The sequence below is a fragment of the Cucurbita moschata genome, unplaced genomic scaffold, assembly GCF_002738365.1.
Source record: "Cucurbita moschata cultivar Rifu unplaced genomic scaffold, Cmos_1.0 Cmo_Scf00012, whole genome shotgun sequence".
NCBI lineage: Eukaryota > Viridiplantae > Streptophyta > Magnoliopsida > Cucurbitales > Cucurbitaceae > Cucurbita > Cucurbita moschata.
In genome coordinates, this window is record NW_019268528.1 from 2,033,142 (window position 1) to 2,055,068 (window position 21,927).

Genomic DNA, 21,927 nt, shown 5'->3' on the forward strand with positions numbered 1-21,927 from the left:
CTACGATCAAAGAGGTTTCTAATTTCTTTCCAATTAATTATATTTTCTTTTATATATCTTCATTTTAATTTGTATTATGCTCCTATCTTATAGATTGCAATGAGAAATTAAGGAATGCTTTGTTCTTCGTGGGCGAGATCGGTGGGAACGATTATAACTATGCGTTGTTCCAAGGAAAAACTATTCCAGAGGTGAAAGATATGGTGCCCCAAGTTGTTCAAACCATAAAAAGCGCCGTTGAGGTAATTTTTGGTATATATTTAACTTCTTCAATTAGGGTTTTTTTTTTACTTATCTCTGACGTTTTTTGTGTGCAGAAAGTGATAAGCTACGGAGCTACTCGAGTTGTTGTTCCTGGAAACTTTCCAATCGGATGTTTACCCATCTACCTAACTGGATTCCAAACTAATGATACAACCGCTTACGATGAACTTCATTGTTTGAAAGATTTGAATGGTCTGGCTACTTATCACAATGATCAAATCAAGCAAGCTATTGAAGTGCTCAAGAGAGAGAATCCACACACTATAATCGTATATGGTGACTATTATAATGCAATGTTGTGGATCCTTCGTCGTGCTTTTATACTCGGTACGTTTTTCTACACTCCTTCAAAATAATATTAGATCTTAATTAAAAAGAATAGATATCTTAATTATTCACGTTTGTGGTATTTAGGGTTTGANTTCTTTGCAAAAATCATGCTGCGGGATTGGAGGAGACTACAACTTCAGCCTCGTGAAGATGTGCGGAGTTGGTGGAGTATCAGTTTGTTCAAATCCAGATGAACGTGTTAGTTGGGATGGAATCCATTTAACTCAAAAGGCTTACAAATTCATGGCATATTGGCTCATTCACGACATCTTTCCACAACTTCATTGCATAGTTTGAATTTTATTTTAGTTGTTTCTTTTTAGGTTTTAGCTTTCGTATTTTGTTTTTGTTTTTGTTTTTTTTTTTGGGTGTAATATTTTATAAAGTTCATTAATAGAATATTCGTTTTCAGTTTTTTTGTAAAACGTATTAATATATTTGGTTGATATTTTCATTATATTATTCCGAAAACTAAGAAATATAATGATAATATCATCATGAACATCTTTCGTTACTCTCACAATGTATGTTCTTATAGTAGCAGCTGTGGTTTAAGTACTAAATTGGGTTAAGATATATTGTAACAACCCTAATTTACTACTGAAATAGAGTTGTTACCATATGTTTGATGAAAATGTTTGCTTAAGCCATCACACCTAAATGGTGTGTGAAAATTTTCTATTTGTAATTAAATAAATTATGAGGATATGGAAACAGTAATAAATGAAAACAACAATAGATAGCTATGGTAATAAAGCAAATATCTAGATATCTTCCTATAATATAATATCAAATATGATATATGTATATGTTAAACTATAATTTAGTATTAAATAACCTTAACACCACCCCGCAAGCTAAGTGTCGGATTTGAATGAACATGAAACTTGAATCTGAAAATTTTAAAGAGAGGTTGAGAAACACTTTTCGTGAACATGTCAACAACCTGGTTCGAAAATTGTAAAGGGATTGTCGCTCAGCGGCGATGCTGCCTTGGCTTCAGCGAGAATATATTTAACCCATGAAAAGGGATCGTCGCTCGGCGACGATGCTACCTTGACTCCGGTGATAATATTTCTAACCCAAGAAGTAGAAGGGGGAAACCTAGAGCAAGGGACAAAGACAATGTTGAAGCCGGAAGAGTTGCCACAGTGGGTGAAGAAGCCAATTTTGGCGAGAAGGGAGGTGGCAACTTGGTTGTCGAAGAGGCCAGTGCACCACTCAGATTTAAAAGGTAAATCTTTGTAGAAGGTCAATAGCCTTCTCGAGATTCTGTATATTTTCGATGAGAATGCTAATGAGGATCATGAAGTTAGGGTTTTTATGAACGTTGAAGAAAAAATTGGGAAGAAAATGAAAGAGCCTATATTGGTTAAGGGAAAACTGGTTGGGTTGGAAAAGGTGAGGTTGTATGTACAGAGTATGGCGAATGGTGATTTGCAGGTCAAAAGGGTTGAGCCGAAGAGTAATCAATCGAGCTCGCTTGCGGTAGCCATGGCGACTACCCCTGCGGCGTCAAAGCCAGCAGTGGTGGTGGAGAAAAACAGTAGAAAATTCAAAAGTCATTGAAAAGAAAGAATCGGGGTTGTTAAACCGAAAAGGGCTCTGATACCATGAAAATGTTTGCTTAAGTCACCACACCTAAATGGTGGGTGAAAGTTCTCTATTTATAATCAAATAAATTATAAGGATATGGAAACGGTAATAAATGGAAACAACAATATATGGAAAGATAGCTATGGTAATAAAACAAATATATAGATATTATCCTATAATAAAATATCAAATATGATATATATGGATTTAGTATTAAATATCCTTAACACTTGAACTAATTTTTTTATACAAAAACATTCGTTTAAAATAATTTTATAAGACGATGTCATGAACTTATAGGTTTGCATAAGAATCTTAAGAACAAACAACGAGATATATTCAAGGCAAAATAAAATAAAACGAAAGAAAAAAATTAAAATGATGCCTTAGACTAACCTAACCTCTACAAAATAAAATGCAAGTACTCTACCGCAGATTCCGTGGTTTTTAGTGCAACGCCACAGTCAATCGTACAGAGGTGTACAAGGGTTTCTTGCCTTTTTGCCTTTTCTAGAAATGCTCTTAAGTGACCCCATTAAGCAAGTGACCCAACTATTGAGGTTACATATTCAACATGAATGAGACCTATCATTTAAAATAGTATTCTTTTAGGTGGTCTCCAATTCGGGCAAGTTGGATGTGTAGTATTTCTCTACACACGACCCATGCTCAATGGGCTCTCACACCTCCTGGGCCTGCTTGTCGGGCTAGCTCCTCTAAATTATAGTCGAACATCCGTAATGGTTGGGACATGGAGTCTGCTGCCTATCTATGGCTTATTCAATTGTTGTAGATAGTAAAGCTATATATGAAAAGAGTAATATATAATAAATGACTATTTATACTAAAAAGCGGGTAGAAATATATGGTATATATATAGTAGGTGGTTATAACGGTTAAAACTATATAGAGTAAATTGAAGTCATATATAACACCAATACTTTACTCATTCTCTATATTCTATGTTGTTGTACATACCTGAAGTCATGAATACAAATCTTTTAGTCAATACTTCTCATTGCATTTTCTCTCTCCTATTTCTTTGTGTTCATCTTGATCAAGTGTATGCGTTGTTCTGCGATCCTAACAACTGGTACCAAAGCTAGGCGATATTTACTGCTATCTGTGAAGATGACAATTTCAAAGATTGGAATTGAGAAATTTGATGGATCCGATTTCAGCTTCTGGAAGATGTAGATTGAAGATTATCTATACCAGAAATATCTTCACGAACCCCTGTTAGGGTAGAAGCTGGATACCATGATGACGGAGCAGTGGAAGCCCAGGGATCGACAGGCCTTAGGGTTGTTTCGGTTGACGTTGTCCAGAAACGTGACGTTCAACATCATCAAGGAGGAGACAACATTTGATTGTCAAATATGTACGAAAAATCATCGGCTATAATACAAGATGTATTTTATGCGAAGATTGTTCAATCTACAAATGTCTATAGGTGAATATGTTGCAGATCATATAAATGAATTTAATATGATTGCCAGTCAATTGAGTTCGGTGAATATTAATTTCGAAGATGAAATTAAAGCATTGATTTTGATGTCATCTTTATCCGTGTCGTGGGATACTGTTGTTGCGGTCAACAGTTCCCGAGGATCTAAGAAACTAAAGCTCAATGAAATCCGAACGAAAGTATTCGTAAACGAGAAACTAGAGATTCATCTGGTAGTGCTCTCAGCATTGACCAAAGGGTAAGAAGTAAATTGAAGGGCTCGAAAAAATGTCGATCAAAATCAAAGAACCGTGAAAATTTTTCAAACAGACCAAACGTAACGTGTTGGAGTTATGGAGAAAAAAGGCACTTTCGAACTGATTGTACAAAATTGAAGAAGAAGCAAAATCACAAATTTGAAGATGACAATGATTCTATATATTCGACAGAAGACATTAGGGATGCTCTAATCATCAGTGTGGACATCCAATAAATAGTTCTGAATTTTAAGTCATAAAGAGTTGTTCTGAATTTTAAGTCTGAAAGTTTGGAGAAAGCGTATCTTGCCAACAACAAAGTCTTGAAGATTGATGGAAAGAGGGATGTCTGCATAAAAACTCGTACAGAAAATCAATGGATATTAAAGGATGTTAGATATATTCCTTTGTCTCGAGAAGAACCTAGTCTCTATTGGTCAATTGGATAACACAGATTATGTAACAGAGTTTGGAAAGAGTTCATGGAAGATTGTGAAAGTTGTTATGGTGGTAGCACGTGTCACAAAATCTGGAACCTTATAGACCACTGCAGGGTGTACGAACATGGCTGCTGTTGGTTGCTGTGAGTGCTTTAAAGTCAAGTCTATGGCACAATTTACTTGGACAAATGAATATGGCTCCTTGCATGTCTCTCTCCTATTTCTTTGTGTTCATCTTGATCGAATATGTGCGTTGTTGTGCAATCCTAACAGAAAGTGCAACGACTGTCATGCACCATGTCAAGCATGATGGTCATTTTAGTCTCATAGTGTACGTGCTTATCATAAAAGAGAAGTATCCCAATGTACGTGAATATACAATTATGCATGAGGTCCTCATACTTTCTATCATAAATAAATCATGCAGAACAACTTGTATCATTCTTCACATATGATAGCATAATTTTCACATCATAGCTTAGGGGTTGTGCATTGTGAAATTCCTCATTTCGATACACATCATAAACATTAAAGAAATTTTCAATAATAGTATTATAAGTTGTTTTGTCGTATCAAATGATGCTCATTCATGATGACATGTCTACGTTATATGATGATGCTATATGATATTGTATCATGTTATACGATGATGTTACATGATGACGTTATATGATGATAATATGATGATGATGATGCAAGCTCGACTATGATGGGTCGAGGGGGGTGCGAACGCCTGGGGATCCAGACTCGCACATGTGGGTTGTGTGTAGAGAGTACTACACATCCAATTTTGTGCGAACTGGAGGCCACTCTTATGATAGTATTAACGATAGGTCCCTAGATCATGGGTTGCATGTGTTTGCATTCCGTGACCCTAATAGTGGGTCACTCACTGATTATTTCTTAAAATACTCCGACTGTGTGCTACTTCTATTTCAAGTAAATGCAAGACACCCATGACGACACTAAAAGTAGAGACCAAACCATGACACGTGCATAGGATAATTGTATTTCAATTTTAGACTTAGGTTAGAGTAGGATGTTTTTACTTTTAATGTTTTATTTAGTATTTTCTTATGTCATTTTAAAGATTTTTTTGAACATGTAAGTCCATGACAGTATTTTGTTATTAAGTTTTAAATATTTTATTTCGCACAAAAACATAGGTTATGATGATGATAATGACTCTAGGTTAATAGAAATCTAGGGTCGTTATAGTTATTCATAAATTTTTTTTGTGAAGAATGAAAAACAGAAATAGAATTGGAATTGAAAGTGTCTATTCTCATTGATATTCAAAACATTTTAATGGGACCCAAGTTAGTAACTAATACCTACCGACCAAAAAAATATAAACTAATTAAATATTAAAAATAAAATAAAATATACTATAAATCAAATCATAAAAAAAAAATATTAAGATATAATATCTAAGATATATTCCATAAATAATATATCTCAACAATTTTCATTTATTTGAATTTAATCCCACCCAAATAACAGTACTTTCTTACAATTGTATCGTTATTGAATTTTTTTTTAGAGTTATAAAGTTATAAGATTTTTTGGATTTTTAAGATCTAAGAATTTTTTTTAACACCCTTACAATATCATCATTCTATGATAGATTATATTTCCTAAAGGTAAGCTACTAAAACTAAAATCATCAAAGATAAAAACAGAGTTGTTTCGAAATCAAATTAGAAGTTCCAAAGATTTAGGAAATTTGAAAACAAATCAAAACGCTTTTATTTTCTCTAAAGGATTGGGAAATGATAGTAAGCTATAAAACCAAACCTCTCACCCTTTCACCATTCAACAATTCCAATTCCAATTCCAATTCCAATTCCAATTCAGAAGTTGTTCAACAATTCCAATTCCAATTCCATCAGAAGTTCTTCCACAATGGCGCCTTCAACCAAATCTCCTTCCCCTATTGTTCTTGCTGTTCTTATTGTTCTTCTTTCAGTTCTTGTCTGTCCTTCATCCACAGCCCATCTACTCAAAACCTGCATGTTCGACACTATCTACCAACTGGGTGACTCGATTTCGGACACTGGAAACCTCATTCTTCAGAACCCCAACACCCCATTCTCTCATCTTCCTTACGGCCAATCATTCTTCAACAAATCCACTGGTCGCTGCTCCAATGGTCTTCTTATGATCGATTACTTTGGTATCCCTTCCTTTTAACCTTATATTCTACTAATATTCTCAAGCCCCCCAAATTGGTGCCTAATGTTATGCCATATTCCCCTTTCAATTTGCAGCTTTGGATGCTGGACTTCCGTTGGTGAACCCTTATTTGAACAAAGATGCATCGACAAGGCATGGTGTGAATTTCGCAGTGGCTGGTTCTACGGCTTTGTCTTCTCACCTTCTTTCTCAAAAACAAATCTTATCTCCGGTCACTAACACTTCTCTCGACCAACAACTTGATTGGATGTTCTCTCATTTCAACTCCATTTGCTACAATCAAAGAGGTTTCTAATTTCTCTCCAATTAATTATGTTTCGTTTTATATATGTTGATTTTAATTTGTATTATGCTCCTATCTTATAGATTGCAATGAGAAATTAAGGAATGCTTTGTTCTTGGTGGGTGAGATTGGTGGGAATGATTATAATTACGCTTTGTTCCAAGGCAAAACTATTCAAGAGGTGAAAGATATGGTACCCCAAGTTGTTCAAACCATAAAGAATGCCGTTGAGGTAATTTTGTGTGTATATTTTATTTGAATTAGGGTTTTTTACTTACCTCTATCGTTTTTTTTTTTTTTTTTTTTTTTTTTGTGCAGAAAGTGATAAGCTACGGAGCTACTCGAGTTGTTGTTCCTGGAAACTTTCCAATTGGATGTTTACCCATCTATCTCACCGGATTCCAAACCAATGATACAACGGCCTACGATGAACTTCATTGTTTGAAAGATTTGAATGATCTAGCTACTTATCACAATGATCAAATCAAGCAAGCTATTCAAGTACTCAAGAGAGAGAATCCACACAGTGTAATCATATATGGTGACTATTATAATGCATTGTTGTGGATCCTTCGTCGTGCTTTTATACTCGGTACGTTTTTCTACACTCCTTCAAAATAATATTAGATCTTAATTAAAAAGAATAGATATCTTAATTATTCACGTTTGTGGTATTTAGGGTTTGATGAAGCTTCTTTGCAAAAATCATGCTGCGGGATTGGAGGAGACTACAACTTCAGCCTCGTGAAGATGTGCGGAGTTGGTGGAGTATCAGTTTGTTCAAATCCAGATGAACGTGTTAGTTGGGATGGAATCCATTTGACTCAAAAGGCTTACAAATTCATGGCATATTGGCTCATTCACGACATCTTTCCACAACTCCATTGCATTGTTTGAATTTTGTTTACTTGTTTCTTTTTAGTTTTTTGGTTTTGGTTTTGTTTTATTATTTTTGTTTTTGGTGTAATATTTTATAAAGTTCATTAATAGAATTTTAGTTATTGGCTTTTGTTTTATTGTTTTTATTTTTATTTTTTTTCTTTTTGTAATATTTTATAAATTTCATTAATAGAATATTCGTATTTCTTCTAAATTTCTTTTGAAACATATTTGAAACCTAGCTAATATTTGGTTGATATTTTCATTATGTTATTCTAAAAATTAAGAAATATAATGAAATTGTTACCATGAACATGTTTCATTACTCTCACATTATATGTTTTCAGCTGATGTGGTTTGAGTATTAAATTGAGTTCAAGACCCATTGTAACAACCCTAATTTATTGCTTGCTGAATTAGGGCTATCACCCTAGGCATGACATAATTTTTTTTATGTGGAAGCATTCATTTAAAATAATTTTATAAGACGATGTCATGGACTTATATGTTTGCATAAGTATTTTAAGATAAAACAACGAGAAATATTCCATGCAAAATGTAACGACCTAAAATTTTCTACTTAATTTAAGGTCGCTACTGTATCCATATCATAAACATTAGATACGGAAACTTCATTTAAATTTCATAAAACATAACCTGAAAATAATACGATTTTGTAAAATATAACACTTTAACTTAAAATATTGTCATGGACTTGTGTGTTTGAAAACACTTTTAAAAATGACATAATAAACGGTTAAATAAAATAAATAAACGTTTGAATCAAAAACATCATATTCTAGCTTTAATCTAAGAAAATAATACGACTACACTATGCATGTGTTATGGTCTCGAGTTGCGATGTCGTTGTTAGCCGTACATGAGTGTCTTGCCTTAACCTAAAATAGAGGTAGCACGTGGTTCAAGTATTTTAAAAAATACATAGTAAGTGACCCCACTATTGGGGGTTAAATGCAAGAACATGCAATATGCTATGACGGGACCTATCAGTCTATTTTTTTCCTACAACACTATTCTAATGGGAAGCTTGAATGTGTACCATATACTCACACACAACCCATATGTGCGAGTATGAGCTCACCAGACAGTTCGCACACCGCTGGGCCCCTTTTCTTGTCAGGCGAGCCTTCTCTGGTAGCTCAACTTTTGTCGGACACTCATTAGAATTAGTAACTGTCATGGCAGCATTATGTAAAACATAACGATACTTCGCCTGCCTAATGGATGTACGTGTCCGTACCCTCGTGATGGAATAAGGGTATCCCCCAATGCATGAGCACACATAATGCATGAGCTCCCAACATTTTTCCATTTTCATTATCATTTAATACAACCTGCTAGCATTCTGTACATATCATATCGATCATCATTCATATCATATTGTTTCTCATTCTTCAGTTCTTGTATCATACATAATTTTAACGAGGTTATATTTCATGTCATTTATCGTGATTTCATGTCATTCATATCATGCTGTATATACACAATTTATGAGACATATCATAACGTTCTATGCTTTTTAACATAACATTTCATTATATACATATTATACCATAACATATTGCATCACAATGTATCATATCATAAACATGTCAATTTATCACATATCTCGTACCATAACATATTTTATATCATATGACAGCATATATATATATATTCGTCATTCACATGTCGTATCATAAACATATCATATCGTAACCGTATTCTTTTATCAATCTCTCATATCCATAGCACTTCAGTATGTAACCTAACCTTGACGTTTCATGAACATATCTTACTCCTATCGTTACATTTCGTTTTGTGCATCCTTCTCGTGTCCTATCTCAAACATATCATTGAACACATCGTACCGTAATTATTATCATACAATCCACATATCATAACATATACATAACATATCATAAGCATATTAATCCACAAACAATTCACATATATCAATATATATGACACATACATAACTACGTGGCACTTGTCAACATTAAATATAACCATGTCGATAGAAGACCACTTACCTGATTAGCTTAGGCTGGTGTCACTAGTATATCCTTGATGAAAGTTAGATTTTGTCCCTTGAAATCCAAGTCAACCTATGTGAGCCCATGACAAGTTTAAGTTTGAACTCTATAAAATTATTTCTCTAATTTAGATCGGTCCATTGTTAAAAGTCGTGAAATGTTGTGTATATATATATATATATATAATGCTATTTTCACTTAATCTCTTATTTTCTAGTCTTCCGGTTGTAATTTAACGGAGTTTTTTGCCTTCTAATATTTACAGTTTTATTTTTAAATTTTGGTCACCAAATCTTTCCCCAATTTTCCATCTTCATCTCTGTAATTATTTTCATTTTGTAAACAGATTTTCTGGAGATATTACTCTTCCTCTATATTTATTTTCTAAACAGATATTATTGGACAATTTTGTTAACCTATTATTATTGGCTAATTTTGTTAACCTATTCTTACTTCCAAAATTTTCCATTTTTTTTTTCTTTCCATATGTATTTCCTTATTTTCTTACTTCCCAGCATTACTGTATTTCTTCTTTTATTTTATATTATTTTTAATTAATTGTTTGTCTACCACCTTATAAATTGCCGACTAAAATTTTATTGATTCTAACCTTATTTTTCTATCACTAAATTCTAACAAAAATCTAATTAATTGAATAGGAGGGAATGAGATTTGATTCTTAGTGATCTTGTAAAATATTGGATAAAGGGAAGAAGATCGGATTAACTTAATTATTTATAACGATAAATATAAAGAAAATCTCTCTCCAAATTAAATCTGCATCATATCTCACATTCTTCTGTTTTTTTTGGACGAACTGTAATATTGTGCATCATCATTTTACTTTTTTTTTCAAATTGACATTCTTCTCTTTATTGTACAAAATGTGATATTGTGTGGGGGTTGGGGAGAGAGGATGAGGATGAGATGAGAGGTGGTTAAGTTTTATTTATTTTATTTTTATTTTTAAGTAATCTTTTTAGTTATTTATTTATTAATTATTATGATTATTATTATTATTATTTTGACCCTTTTTTTTTATAATTATTTTTATTTGTTTTTTTTTTCTATTACACAAAATAAAATAAAACTAGAGAAAAAAAATTAAAATGATGCCCTAGACTCACCTAACATCTATAAAATAAAATGCAACTACTCGAACACATACAACATAAATAAGACGTAAATAGTATTTTCTTAGGTGGTCTTCAATCCGGACAAGTTAGATGTGTAGTATTTCTCTACACACGGCCCATGCATGCGAACATGGAACTACCAGGCGGGCTCGCACACCCCTTGAATCTTTTGGTCGGGCTAGCTCCTTTAGACTATAGCCGGACATCAGAAAGTGTTGGGATATGGAGCCTGATGTCTATTTACGGTTTATTCAATCTTTACTTAGAGTAAAACTATATATGAAAAATAGTTATATATAGTAAACGATTAGTTAGAGTAAAGCGCTGTTATATATATAGGTAGTTATATATGTTCAAGCTATATATATAGTAAACATAGCATTCTCATCCTTACATTTTATGTAAGACTGTTTTGGAGAGGTACTTAAGTCATCCATACAAATCCTGTATTCAATCTTTCTTCTTACATTTTCTCTCTCCTAATTCTTTGTGTTTATCTTGATCAAGTATGTGCGTTGTTGCGATCCTAATAGAAAGTACAGCAACGTCGTGCAGCATGCCAAGCATGACAGTCATTTCACTCTCATAGTGTACGCAATCCATCATAAATGAGAAGTATCCCGATGTATGTGAATATACAATTATGCATGAGATCCCCATACATTCTATCATAAATAAATCATATAGAACAACCCCTACCATTCGTCACATATTACACTCGGTAATATGCATACATAAGCTTTCATAAATCATTTCGTTCATAACATAACTTTCACATCATAGCTTAGGGGTTGTGCATTGTAAAATTTCTCATTTTAATACATATCATAGCATGTTATAACGTGTCAATGCCAAACATATTCATATCATAGTATATCATGGCATTTCATATCACAACATGATTCATCGTAATATGAATTGACATTTCGTTTATAACACGATGTTATTTGGCATATCTTGGCCTATCATAAATCATATTATAAAGAAACACATATGATAAGACATATCACATATATGACACATGCAGGGCCACTGGGCATGTATCATCATACATCAAACAATTCTTCTAACCAATCGATAGTTGAACCACTTATTTGGTTGGCGTAGGTTAAAACTGCTATGACCCCTTGATAATAACTTAGTGCTACTCTCTAAAATTCTAAATTAGAATTTTATCGTGAAACTGGCACACCTAATTTTGCATAAAATAACTTAAACTTATTTCTAATAATTTAAACTAGCTAAATCTAATGGTACATACAATAATTTAAACGGACTCCTAATAATTTAAACTAGCTAAAACTAAATTTGCATACAATAATTTAAACTTGACTCCAAATAATTTAAAGTAACTAAACATAATTTTGCATAAAATAATCCAAACTTGACTCCAAATAACTTAAACTAGCTAAACCTAATTTTACATAAAATAATATGTAAACTTCTGCAAAAATTTTAAACTAATTAGCTAAAATGTTGTCATACTAACCTTAAAAGTTTCCGAAGAGTTGAAACTAGTAGAAAATAGTTCGAGCGTATCAGACCTAATCCGAATTAGTCAAAATGTCGGTCTGGAGTTCACATTTGAATTCATATGTGACTTAATACATAGTAAACATTTGAACTCCTTTCAATTAAAAATTATTGAATGCCCCAAAATTCATGAAAATAAGAATTAGAAGTTATAAAGAACAACTTATGTTTTTAATGACATCATATAAAACCTTCAAAAACTTTACACAACGTTTTTTTTCAATCATCAATGGTTGGTAGCCATATTCTTTTCGTTTCCATGATCCCCTTCTTTAAAGTACTCAACATAATCTAATTCTTCCTCCAATACTTAGAAGATTTTTCTCAACTTTTAAGGCATGATCAAACATTAAATAGATGGAATTTCATTTAGTTGCCACATCCAAATAAACAAGTACCTTACCTTCAATTTTTTCGGGTTAAACACAATCTTAATTTTTGTCAATCTCAAGGGATGATCCAACCTACCTCACTAACACTGGAAATGGAGTCATGCTTTTTTTTAAACCTTGTGAATAAACCTTGCATTCACATTCAAGTTAATTATTTGGAACAACACTAATATTTCTCTATCTAAGATAAGACAAGTGAATTCAAACTTTTAAGCTTTCTCATAAGATACGAGATAGCTGTATCATTAAAACTTGTATTATCAACTGTGATAGACCTCTCATTCCAATAAAAAAAAAAAAATCTCAATAATATACGTGCAAAGTTTGTAACTTAGATTTTTAAAATCAAACAGATCAAGTTTGAATCTTTGAGTGTTTACATACATGCACGTTTACATCTATTTAGTTTCAAACTTTTCAAGTTTCTTTAACTTTTAACTTTAGGTCAAATAAATACCTACATGTTTTTTTTTGTTTTGAAAAGTCTAATTGATTGTCAACCTTCTAATCTTATATATGATAGATTTCTAGAATTTAAATTTGATTTGATCTATCCTATCCTAAACTGAGAAGATTCATTTATTTTAAATTTATAAATTCAATAGCTTTTTTCTTTTGAAATAATATTTGAATTTATATTTCCTAAAACAAAACTAATAAAAACTAAAATCTAAAAAGGAAACCAATTTGAAATTTCCGAAGATTTAGCGAAGTTGGAATCCTATCCTTAAAGGATTAGGAAATTCAAAAACAAATCAAAACCCTTTTATCTTCCCAAGAGGATTGGGAAAAAGATAGTCACCTATAAAACCAAACCTCTCACCCTTCCACCATTCAACAATTCCAATTCCAATTCAGAAGTTGTTCAACAATGGCGGCTTCCACCAAATCTCCTTCCTCTATTGTTCTTCTTGTTCTTCTTCTTCTTCTTTCAGTTCTTGGCTGTCCTTCATCCAAAGCCCATCTACTCAAAACTTGTATGTTCGACGCTATTTACCAACTCGGCGATTCAATTTCCGACACCGGAAATCTCATTCGTCAAAACCCCAACACCCCATTTTCTCATCTTCCTTACGGTGAAACGTTCTTCAACAAATCCACTGGTCGCTGCTCCAATGGTCTTCTTATGATCGATTACTTTGGTATCCCTTCCTTTTAACCTTTTATTTTACTAATATTCCCAAACCCCCCAAATTGGTGTCTAATGTTATGCCATATTCCCCTTTCAATTTGCAGCTTTGGATGCTGGACTTCCCTTGGTGAACCCTTATTTGAACAAAGATGCATTGACAAGGCATGGTGTGAATTTCGCAGTGGCTGGTTCTACGGCTTTGTCTTCTCAACTTCTTTCTCAAAACCAAATCTTGTCTCCGGTCACCAACTCTTCTCTCAACCAACAACTTTATTGGATGTTCTCTCATTTCAACTCCATTTGCTACGATCAAAGAGGTTTCTAATTTCTTTCCAATTAATTATATTTTCTTTTATATATCTTCATTTTAATTTGTATTATGCTCCTATCTTATAGATTGCAATGAGAAATTAAGGAATGCTTTGTTCTTCGTGGGCGAGATCGGTGGGAACGATTATAACTATGCGTTGTTCCAAGGAAAAACTATTCCAGAGGTGAAAGATATGGTGCCCCAAGTTGTTCAAACCATAAAAAGCGCCGTTGAGGTAATTTTTGGTATATATTTAACTTCTTCAATTAGGGTTTTTTTTTTACTTATCTCTGACGTTTTTTGTGTGCAGAAAGTGATAAGCTACGGAGCTACTCGAGTTGTTGTTCCTGGAAACTTTCCAATCGGATGTTTACCCATCTACCTAACTGGATTCCAAACTAATGATACAACTGCTTACGATGAACTTCATTGTTTGAAAGATTTGAATGGTCTGGCTACTTATCACAATGATCAAATCAAGCAAGCTATTGAAGTGCTCAAGAGAGAGAATCCACACACCATAATCGTATATGGTGACTACTATAATGCATTGTTGTGGATCCTTCGTCGTGCTTTTACACTCGGTATGGTTTTCTTAATTATTATTAGCTTAATACAAAGGAATTGATATCTTAATCATTGACGTTTGTTGTATTTAGGGTTTGATGAAACTTCTTTGCAAAAATCATGTTGCGGGATTGGAGGAGACTACAACTTCAGCCTCATGAAGATGTGCGGAGTTGGAGTATCAGTTTGTTCAAATCCAGATGAACGCGTTAGTTGGGATGGAATCCATTTAACTCAAAAGGCTTACAAATTCATGGCATATTGGCTCATTCACGACATCTTTCCACAACTTCATTGCATTGTTTGAATTTTGTTCTAGTTGTTTATTTTTAGTTTTTTGCTTTAGTTTTTTTTTTTTTTTTTTTAATTATTATTATTATTATTTGCGGGTGTGATATTTTATAAAGTTCATTAATAGAATATTGGTATTATTATTATTATTATTATTTTTTGAAACATATGAATATATTTGGTTGATATTTTTTTCAGAAGCTCCCATGTCATGTTAAGAATGAAAAACAAAAGTGGAATTGAAAGTACAAGAGATTGAAAATCTGGAAAACATAGGTGGGATCTAAAGTCCGATTTTCATTAATGTTCACAGTATTTAAATATAATACAAAGTACAAACTAATTCTGAAATGACCAAGTTTTTCACACTTGTAATGAACTTTAAATGGCTTCTTTGACGACTCCTCACTTCTGAATTGATTCTCATTGCTTGATGAAGGCTATGAATGAAAATTCTGTTTCTTTGATCTTTGACATATAACACATCTTCTAACGTTGGGAAAAGCTCGCTAGTCATTTGCTTAATCAAAACTTCTGGATTAGAAAGCAAATTCTCCAATTCAATAACTGTAGGCTGATTTGCCCACCCTTGTATTGAGGAAACAAAAGGCATAAAGTCTTTTCGTAATCCACGAATAAGATAACGCCGTAATCGAGCATCACTCACTGTCTCCTCAGCATCTAATTTTGAAATTTAAGAACACAAATTTTTCACTTTCAGGAAATATTCTTCAACAGAAAAATTACCTTGAGTTACACATCTAGTTCATTCTCTAGAAATTGCAATCGAGCTCTATTTTTCTAAGTAAACAGCTTTTTAAGTGTTTCCCAAACTTGCTTTGGTGACTTTAAATCACGAACATGATCAATATATTCCTTGCTAATCAAAGTTCGCAAGGTAAATAAAGCTTTTTCACATTTGATCTTCCATTTTCGGCGTAATTCAGCATTCTGTAGAATTTATGTGTCATCACCTTCAATTAAATCCCACCAATCTGGCTGTAGATAAGCTTCCATACATAATTTCCAATCATTATAATTATTGCCAACAAACTTTTCCATAGCTATACCCATAGAAGCACTTCCACTATTATCTAGTTGAGTAATAATATCAAACCCTTGATCCACCTTATGTCTAATACCAACTGACACAATATCTACCACTCAAAAGGTGTAAATAGATCTGAAAATATTATTACTCATCAGAGGTAAGAATGAGAAATAGAATTGGGAACTCAAGAAAACAAAACAGAGTTAAAAATGAAAATAGAATTATGATCGAAGGTTCAATCTTCATTTATATTCACAACGTTTAAATAGGATTTAAGCTAAGAACTAATACTATCACTAATGAAAATATAAACTAACTAAATCTTATAATAAAATAAAATATACTACTCATCAAATCACAAAGGAAAATATTAACTGATTAAGAAGATATATTTCATAACTAATATATTATCCAAATATTAATCGATTACTAATATGTTGACTAATTCAAACCAATAATAAGTTGCACTAAATTATAGACACATCAAAATAGAAAATATTTTATTAATAAATTGCATAAGGTTTGTATTTAAATTTGTAAGGGATTCCAATATTTTCTCTTCTCAAATTATTCAGGCTCATAGTTTACGTAAATTTTCATAACAATCCAATGCCCTTTTGTTTCCCTACATTTTTAGAAAAAAAAAATCATCACGAATCCACCACCCAAAACACCATAAAAATGTGATTGAAGTAGCATCACAATTAGCTTTGAAACCAAATTGAAAATCGAGCCTCAAATTTGGCATCGAACATTTGACCAACCCTAGCAGTCAACCTCGCTCACCTGCAAAGCTTATGAGCATTGACCCAACTCATTTATAGTGTTGTAAGTTTTTATGAAGATGTATTGTCTTAACTCTCATTCATTTTGGTTCATAAGTCATGAAATTCATAACCTTTTTTTTGTTTATATTCTCATATATTTGGTTGATATATGAGAATTAATATTGCTATGCCTATAGAAATGCTTGTCCAAGTTGTATTTGTCTAGTGGCATTTGGGTTAGATGCGAAGTCATAGTCATTTTGTATTTGTCTAGAGACAATTGGGAGGAACTTTGTTGAGAGATTTTGAGTGTGAAAGTGTGAGAGATACACTCGTAAACACTTTGGTTATAGTGATTGGCTATCACCCATAGATGTAGGGGGATTTCTTCTCTCTGAACCACCTAAATCTTTGTGGCCTTTGTTTAATTTTTGTTTGTTGGTACGTGAGTGCGATCCATCTTGCTTCTGCTTCCAAATAACAATTGGGTATCATAACATTTTAGTTGTGGCATTAGGGTACAACCTTTGGTAGCCAGATTCAACAAGTGGTATCAGAGCATTGAAGATTGTGGCATTACAACACAACAAGTGGTATCAAACCATTGAAGGTTGTGGCGTTACAACACAAGTGGTATCAAAATATTGAATATTGTGGCATTACGACACAACAAGTGGTATCAGAGCGCCAGGTTGTGACATTTGGGGTATTGTGAAAGACTTAACCTCATCGACCACTAGACGTGCTCACATTCATCATCAATTATTGAAAATAAGTCTCTCATTGCAAGTTTGCTCATATGTTCTTGAAAAACATATTTTCAAGAATTATAATTATCTCAATCCATTTGATTTTGTTGGCTCAATTTAATCTTGAGCTGGCACAACTTGGTATAAAAATCAGTTCTCTCCTAGGGAGATTTGCAATAAGAAATATATATGACAAGACCAGTTGGTTTTCAAGTAGTTGGGCAACCACATTTGATACGTAGATTTTGCAAGTGTAATTTTGTTGGGGATGTTATCATTAGCGTATAATTTCAAACCCTAAATTTTCATTGGAATGAAATTTGAAATTAATTCTAAACCCAACTTTTATTCATTAAATAGTAATGCGAAGTACATGAACTTTGAGTTTGAAATCCAACCCTAAAAGGCTGCATTAAACTAACAATATGGTCTTTATTTCCTCATAAATGGGTAGCTTAAAGTGCAATTTGCGACCTTCAAATTACACAACTCCCTTGAAATACTAATTAGACGACTTAGATAGAGATGCTATTCGGAATTCCTTTGGCAGTGAGTCCTTCCGTACTTGATGGAACAAGTAGGGTGTAGGGCATGTTAACAGGTCCAGATCGATTCTTCAACTTCCCATCTTGGTTCCTTTGCATAATTCTATTCTCAACTTCAAACAGCTCTTTCCCAAATTTCTCAAACGCTTCCAATGCAAATTTATCCGAAGTCCACTCGATGGAAGCTCTTTGCCCAAGATACACCTCATCAGAGGCATGCTTTGACAAGATTTCAATGACTGAGATACCAATAAGTGCTTGTAGTTCTGAGGTGATTGTTCTTAGGAAGGCCTTCTCAGGATTGGACTCAAGCTCCTTATACTCAGCGGTCCCAACTTCAGGCATGAACCTGCGGCTTGTAGTTGGCCTATTGAGAACATAGCCTCCATATGGGTATTGTCCGAAGTTCACCGCTGCATGGAGAGCTGAAGCGATCCATATGATGGTCGTGCATGACTCGATCAGCTCGGATAAAGTTTGCATTTTTGGCCACCATGGTTCGTGTTTCTTGTCAGCGTGGCCTTTCTCCCGCAGCTCAGTCCACCAAGATTGGAGTTCGAAGTCGTTTTGGATTGCCTTGTCGTCTTTGTAGTAAAGAGAACAATAATCTGTAACCCATGATTTGATGGCCGACCAAATCTCAAGCCCATCGACAGCAAATGGATAATCATTTATTAGTAGTCGAAGTCCATGCGGAGAATTTGAGTCCTCAACGGCTATTCCTCTGCACAAATCAAACTCAAAGGAAGTCAATACGAAATTCATGTCGAGATGATTTTGTTAATATATCATCACTAGTCCAATAAAGTCAAACCAAATTATCGTATGAGTCAATTGTCGGTGCATTTTAGAAAATTGATTTAGGTATTTTAGGAATAAATTGTTAGTGTCTGCTATAAATACTCTTCCACCCTATCAATGTTTTTCATCCCATGAAATACAAAGCTTAGAGAGAGAGAGTTTTGTAATCTCTTCTTGATTTGTGTTAATAAAGAGTGCGAGTATTTCTCCTAGCGAGTTGTGTTCAACCGATTTACCTCTTGATGAGATTATTAGGTAGTGCTTGGTCAGGGAAGGTCCACTCCTTGTAAATGTAAGATGACAATTCCATAGCATATTTGGATGGAAAATGAGTCGATTCAATCAGACCATTCGCATTAATCAAAACTTGTCTCGCCGATGCGTTAATAAACATGGTGTCTTTGTAATGAGGAACGAGTAGCTTATGAATTGGATGAATCACACTCAATTGTCGATGTGTTGCAATAATAAAAGGTTCGAGTACTGCATGAGTATGCAACCTGTAATTTCAGAAGAGTTGGTATCGTAAGCTCGTAATTGATACATTGGCATTGAAGAATTATTTAGAAAGATTCATACCAATGGCTGATGAGTTGATGATACCCAACATCATTTACACCTACATAAGCTTTAGCCAATAGCCAAATTGAGCCTTCGACGCCCTTTTCAGCTGGGAAGTATAGTTTACTAATGGCACCAAGTTCATCTCCTTGAGGGTGTGGCAAGCTCAACTCGATAACCAAAGGCTTCAAAGTCCCATCATCTTTCAAAAAGAGCAATGTTCTTGTGGCATATGTTTTTGTGGATGTTGCATTTATTCTTCTAAGATATGGCATCAACGCATCATGGTGGTCTAGTATGTAGAGTTTGTTTTGTTTGATTGCCTATCCAACATAACAACAAATCATTTTTGGTTATTTTCATCTAAACTATGAGAAGAAAAAAATCAAATTTGTTTTCGAAGTCATTTAAATCACCTCATCGACTGTGAGTCCGTTCAAATCATTCTTTATGTGTTCTTCAGTGATTGTACTTCTTTGATTCCCGTAAACTTTTGGGTCAAGCTTACTTATCGGTGGAAAAACCTGTGAATATAAAAATAAATTGAATTAACGAAGGGGAAGAAAAGAATAAGATTTGAAAAAATTGATATTGAGTCTGCATTAAGATTACTTCAAGACGACGAATCACTAGAGGATTGACTCCCGCTAGCATTTCTCTTGCAAATTCTTCATCAGTGCTCCATGCAGATTTGTTATCTGTTGCATATCATTACACGATCAACAAAATTGTATTAGTCATCGTTAAACTAAAAACCAGGACAATTTGGTCTAAAAACATGTTGTATGAAAAAGATATCCATGTTGTTACCTTTGACAACTTGGGGAGTGGGAAATTTGAGGAATTTTTCACCATCATTCCTGAGAAGAGCTTTGAACAAAGGTGGTGTGAGGTCCTCAGTGAGAGTCTTAAACGCATTAAATGGAACGGGAAAGCCTCCTTGAAAGAGATCATCAACTTCCTTAAAATTGTCAAACTCGGTCGGAGTTACATCAAATATGGATTGAAGCCCTGGTTTGATAGATATCGAAACTGCTTTCAAGGTATGCCCAAGGAAATCTGACATCTTCAAGTGCCCGAAATTCTCGTCTTTTGGTACGTAGATGTCTAAGCTCATCACTTGCGACAATCGACTCTCATAGTTATGGTCTGCAAATAAACAAATATGATTTCATGATTCAAATTATAAGTTCCTTGATTTTAAAAATGTCTAATAAGTCTTTGAACTTTTTACGGATAGGTCGTTAACTTATTTATTACTTTAACATGACGTTAGTTAAATACAAACGTGAAAGTATAATTTAACTTTAGAAACCAGTAAGTCTTACCTTTTCTTGCTCGTGGTCTTCCAGTTCTTCCTCTACGAGGGTAAGGATACTCTTGGCTACCACCAAGAATAGGACGATGGTCACCATCGTCAGGATCAGCAAGGTCGTTATAGACATCATAGTCATAGATTCTATCCCATTCCTTCCGCTCTCCCGTTCCATCTCCTCTCAAATTCCACAGCTCTTCCTCTCTATACTTACGAAGAGGAGCTGGTGTGTCGTTTGGAAGACATGTCTACATACGAATAATTCCATTAAAAACATAAAATCTCGACGAAAGTAAGACGAGAGAGAGAGAGAGAGAAAGACGAAAAACAAATAATTACATGATTAGCGAAGAAAATACGATCTTTCTTGTATCGCCCAGAAGGGTAAACCCATGAGTTGCAATCGAAATGGACCTTTCCATAGCCAGGAACATCCTGAAGAGTGAGTGACTTGAGGAAGAACTCACTTGTATGCCCATTTCTTATGTAGAAAGCTCCTGGAAATCCAAAGTCATCTTCCCAATTGAAGTTGATTTGAAACACAGATTCTCCGGTGAATAGCGGCGGGAGTGAAGTGAGCCACCTCTCCAAAAATGCCTTGCTCCCGACCTTCCCTCGTGAGTCATTTGCTGTGGATATCATTCATTACAAATTGGACACCAAATAGAGATAACAAAAGAGAGAGAATGGAGGAAGGGAAGGTTAGTACAAGTGTGAGTGGCGCTGATGAGCTGAAGAGAAACGCCGCCGCCCAACAGCTCCGTGAAGTTATCGAGAAGAGAGGAATGGAACTCAGTGAAATCCAACACATTGCTTCTCATAAGAATCAGTTTCCCTTTGATCTTCTTTCCCCGGAGATGGGTGACTCTGTCTATGATGTTACCGCCGGCATTGATGACGGAGCCCGCAAGTTCTCCGGTGGTATTCAACGCTCCCTCTACGATGTTCTTCCCAATTCCAAACATTTTGTATGTCTCTAATTTGGAATAGCTAGAGAAGATGGCTTGGAGAAGAGGGTTTTGGGGAATGCTATTTATAGCACTAAAAAG

General features: G+C 34.0%; 3 protein-coding genes and 1 pseudogene across 3 annotated transcripts; 3 read left to right on the plus strand and 1 right to left on the minus strand.

Annotated features, from left to right (window-relative positions):
• LOC111450821 overlaps positions 1 to 2,163 on the plus strand; it is a 2,757-nt pseudogene extending 594 nt beyond the window's left edge.
• Positions 2,164 to 6,239: 4,076 nt separating this feature from the next.
• Positions 6,240 to 7,710, plus strand: LOC111450822 (GDSL esterase/lipase At5g03980-like). The gene is made up of 5 exons (XM_023091114.1): positions 6,240 to 6,510; positions 6,605 to 6,817; positions 6,897 to 7,045; positions 7,132 to 7,405; positions 7,493 to 7,710. The coding sequence occupies exons 1-5, from the start codon at positions 6,240 to 6,242 to the stop codon at positions 7,708 to 7,710; spliced, it is 1,125 nt and encodes a 374-aa protein (XP_022946882.1).
• Positions 7,711 to 13,660: 5,950 nt separating this feature from the next.
• Positions 13,661 to 15,116, plus strand: LOC111450823 (acetylajmalan esterase-like). The gene is made up of 5 exons (XM_023091115.1): positions 13,661 to 13,931; positions 14,026 to 14,238; positions 14,318 to 14,466; positions 14,542 to 14,815; positions 14,891 to 15,116. Exons 1-5 carry the CDS (start codon positions 13,661 to 13,663, stop codon positions 15,103 to 15,105), a joined length of 1,122 nt encoding a protein of 373 aa, XP_022946883.1. The 3' UTR covers positions 15,106 to 15,116.
• Positions 15,117 to 18,053: 2,937 nt separating this feature from the next.
• On the minus strand, positions 18,054 to 21,891 carry LOC111450285 (linoleate 9S-lipoxygenase 6-like). Its single transcript, XM_023090322.1, has 9 exons — positions 21,588 to 21,891; positions 21,218 to 21,507; positions 20,892 to 21,126; positions 20,374 to 20,712; positions 20,176 to 20,261; positions 19,980 to 20,087; positions 19,582 to 19,886; positions 19,239 to 19,502; positions 18,054 to 18,925 (listed from the first exon to the last, which is right to left on the minus strand). Exons 1-9 carry the CDS (start codon positions 21,841 to 21,843, stop codon positions 18,172 to 18,174), a joined length of 2,637 nt encoding a protein of 878 aa, XP_022946090.1. The 5' UTR covers positions 21,844 to 21,891; the 3' UTR covers positions 18,054 to 18,171.
• Between the last annotated feature and the right edge of the window lie 36 nt (positions 21,892 to 21,927).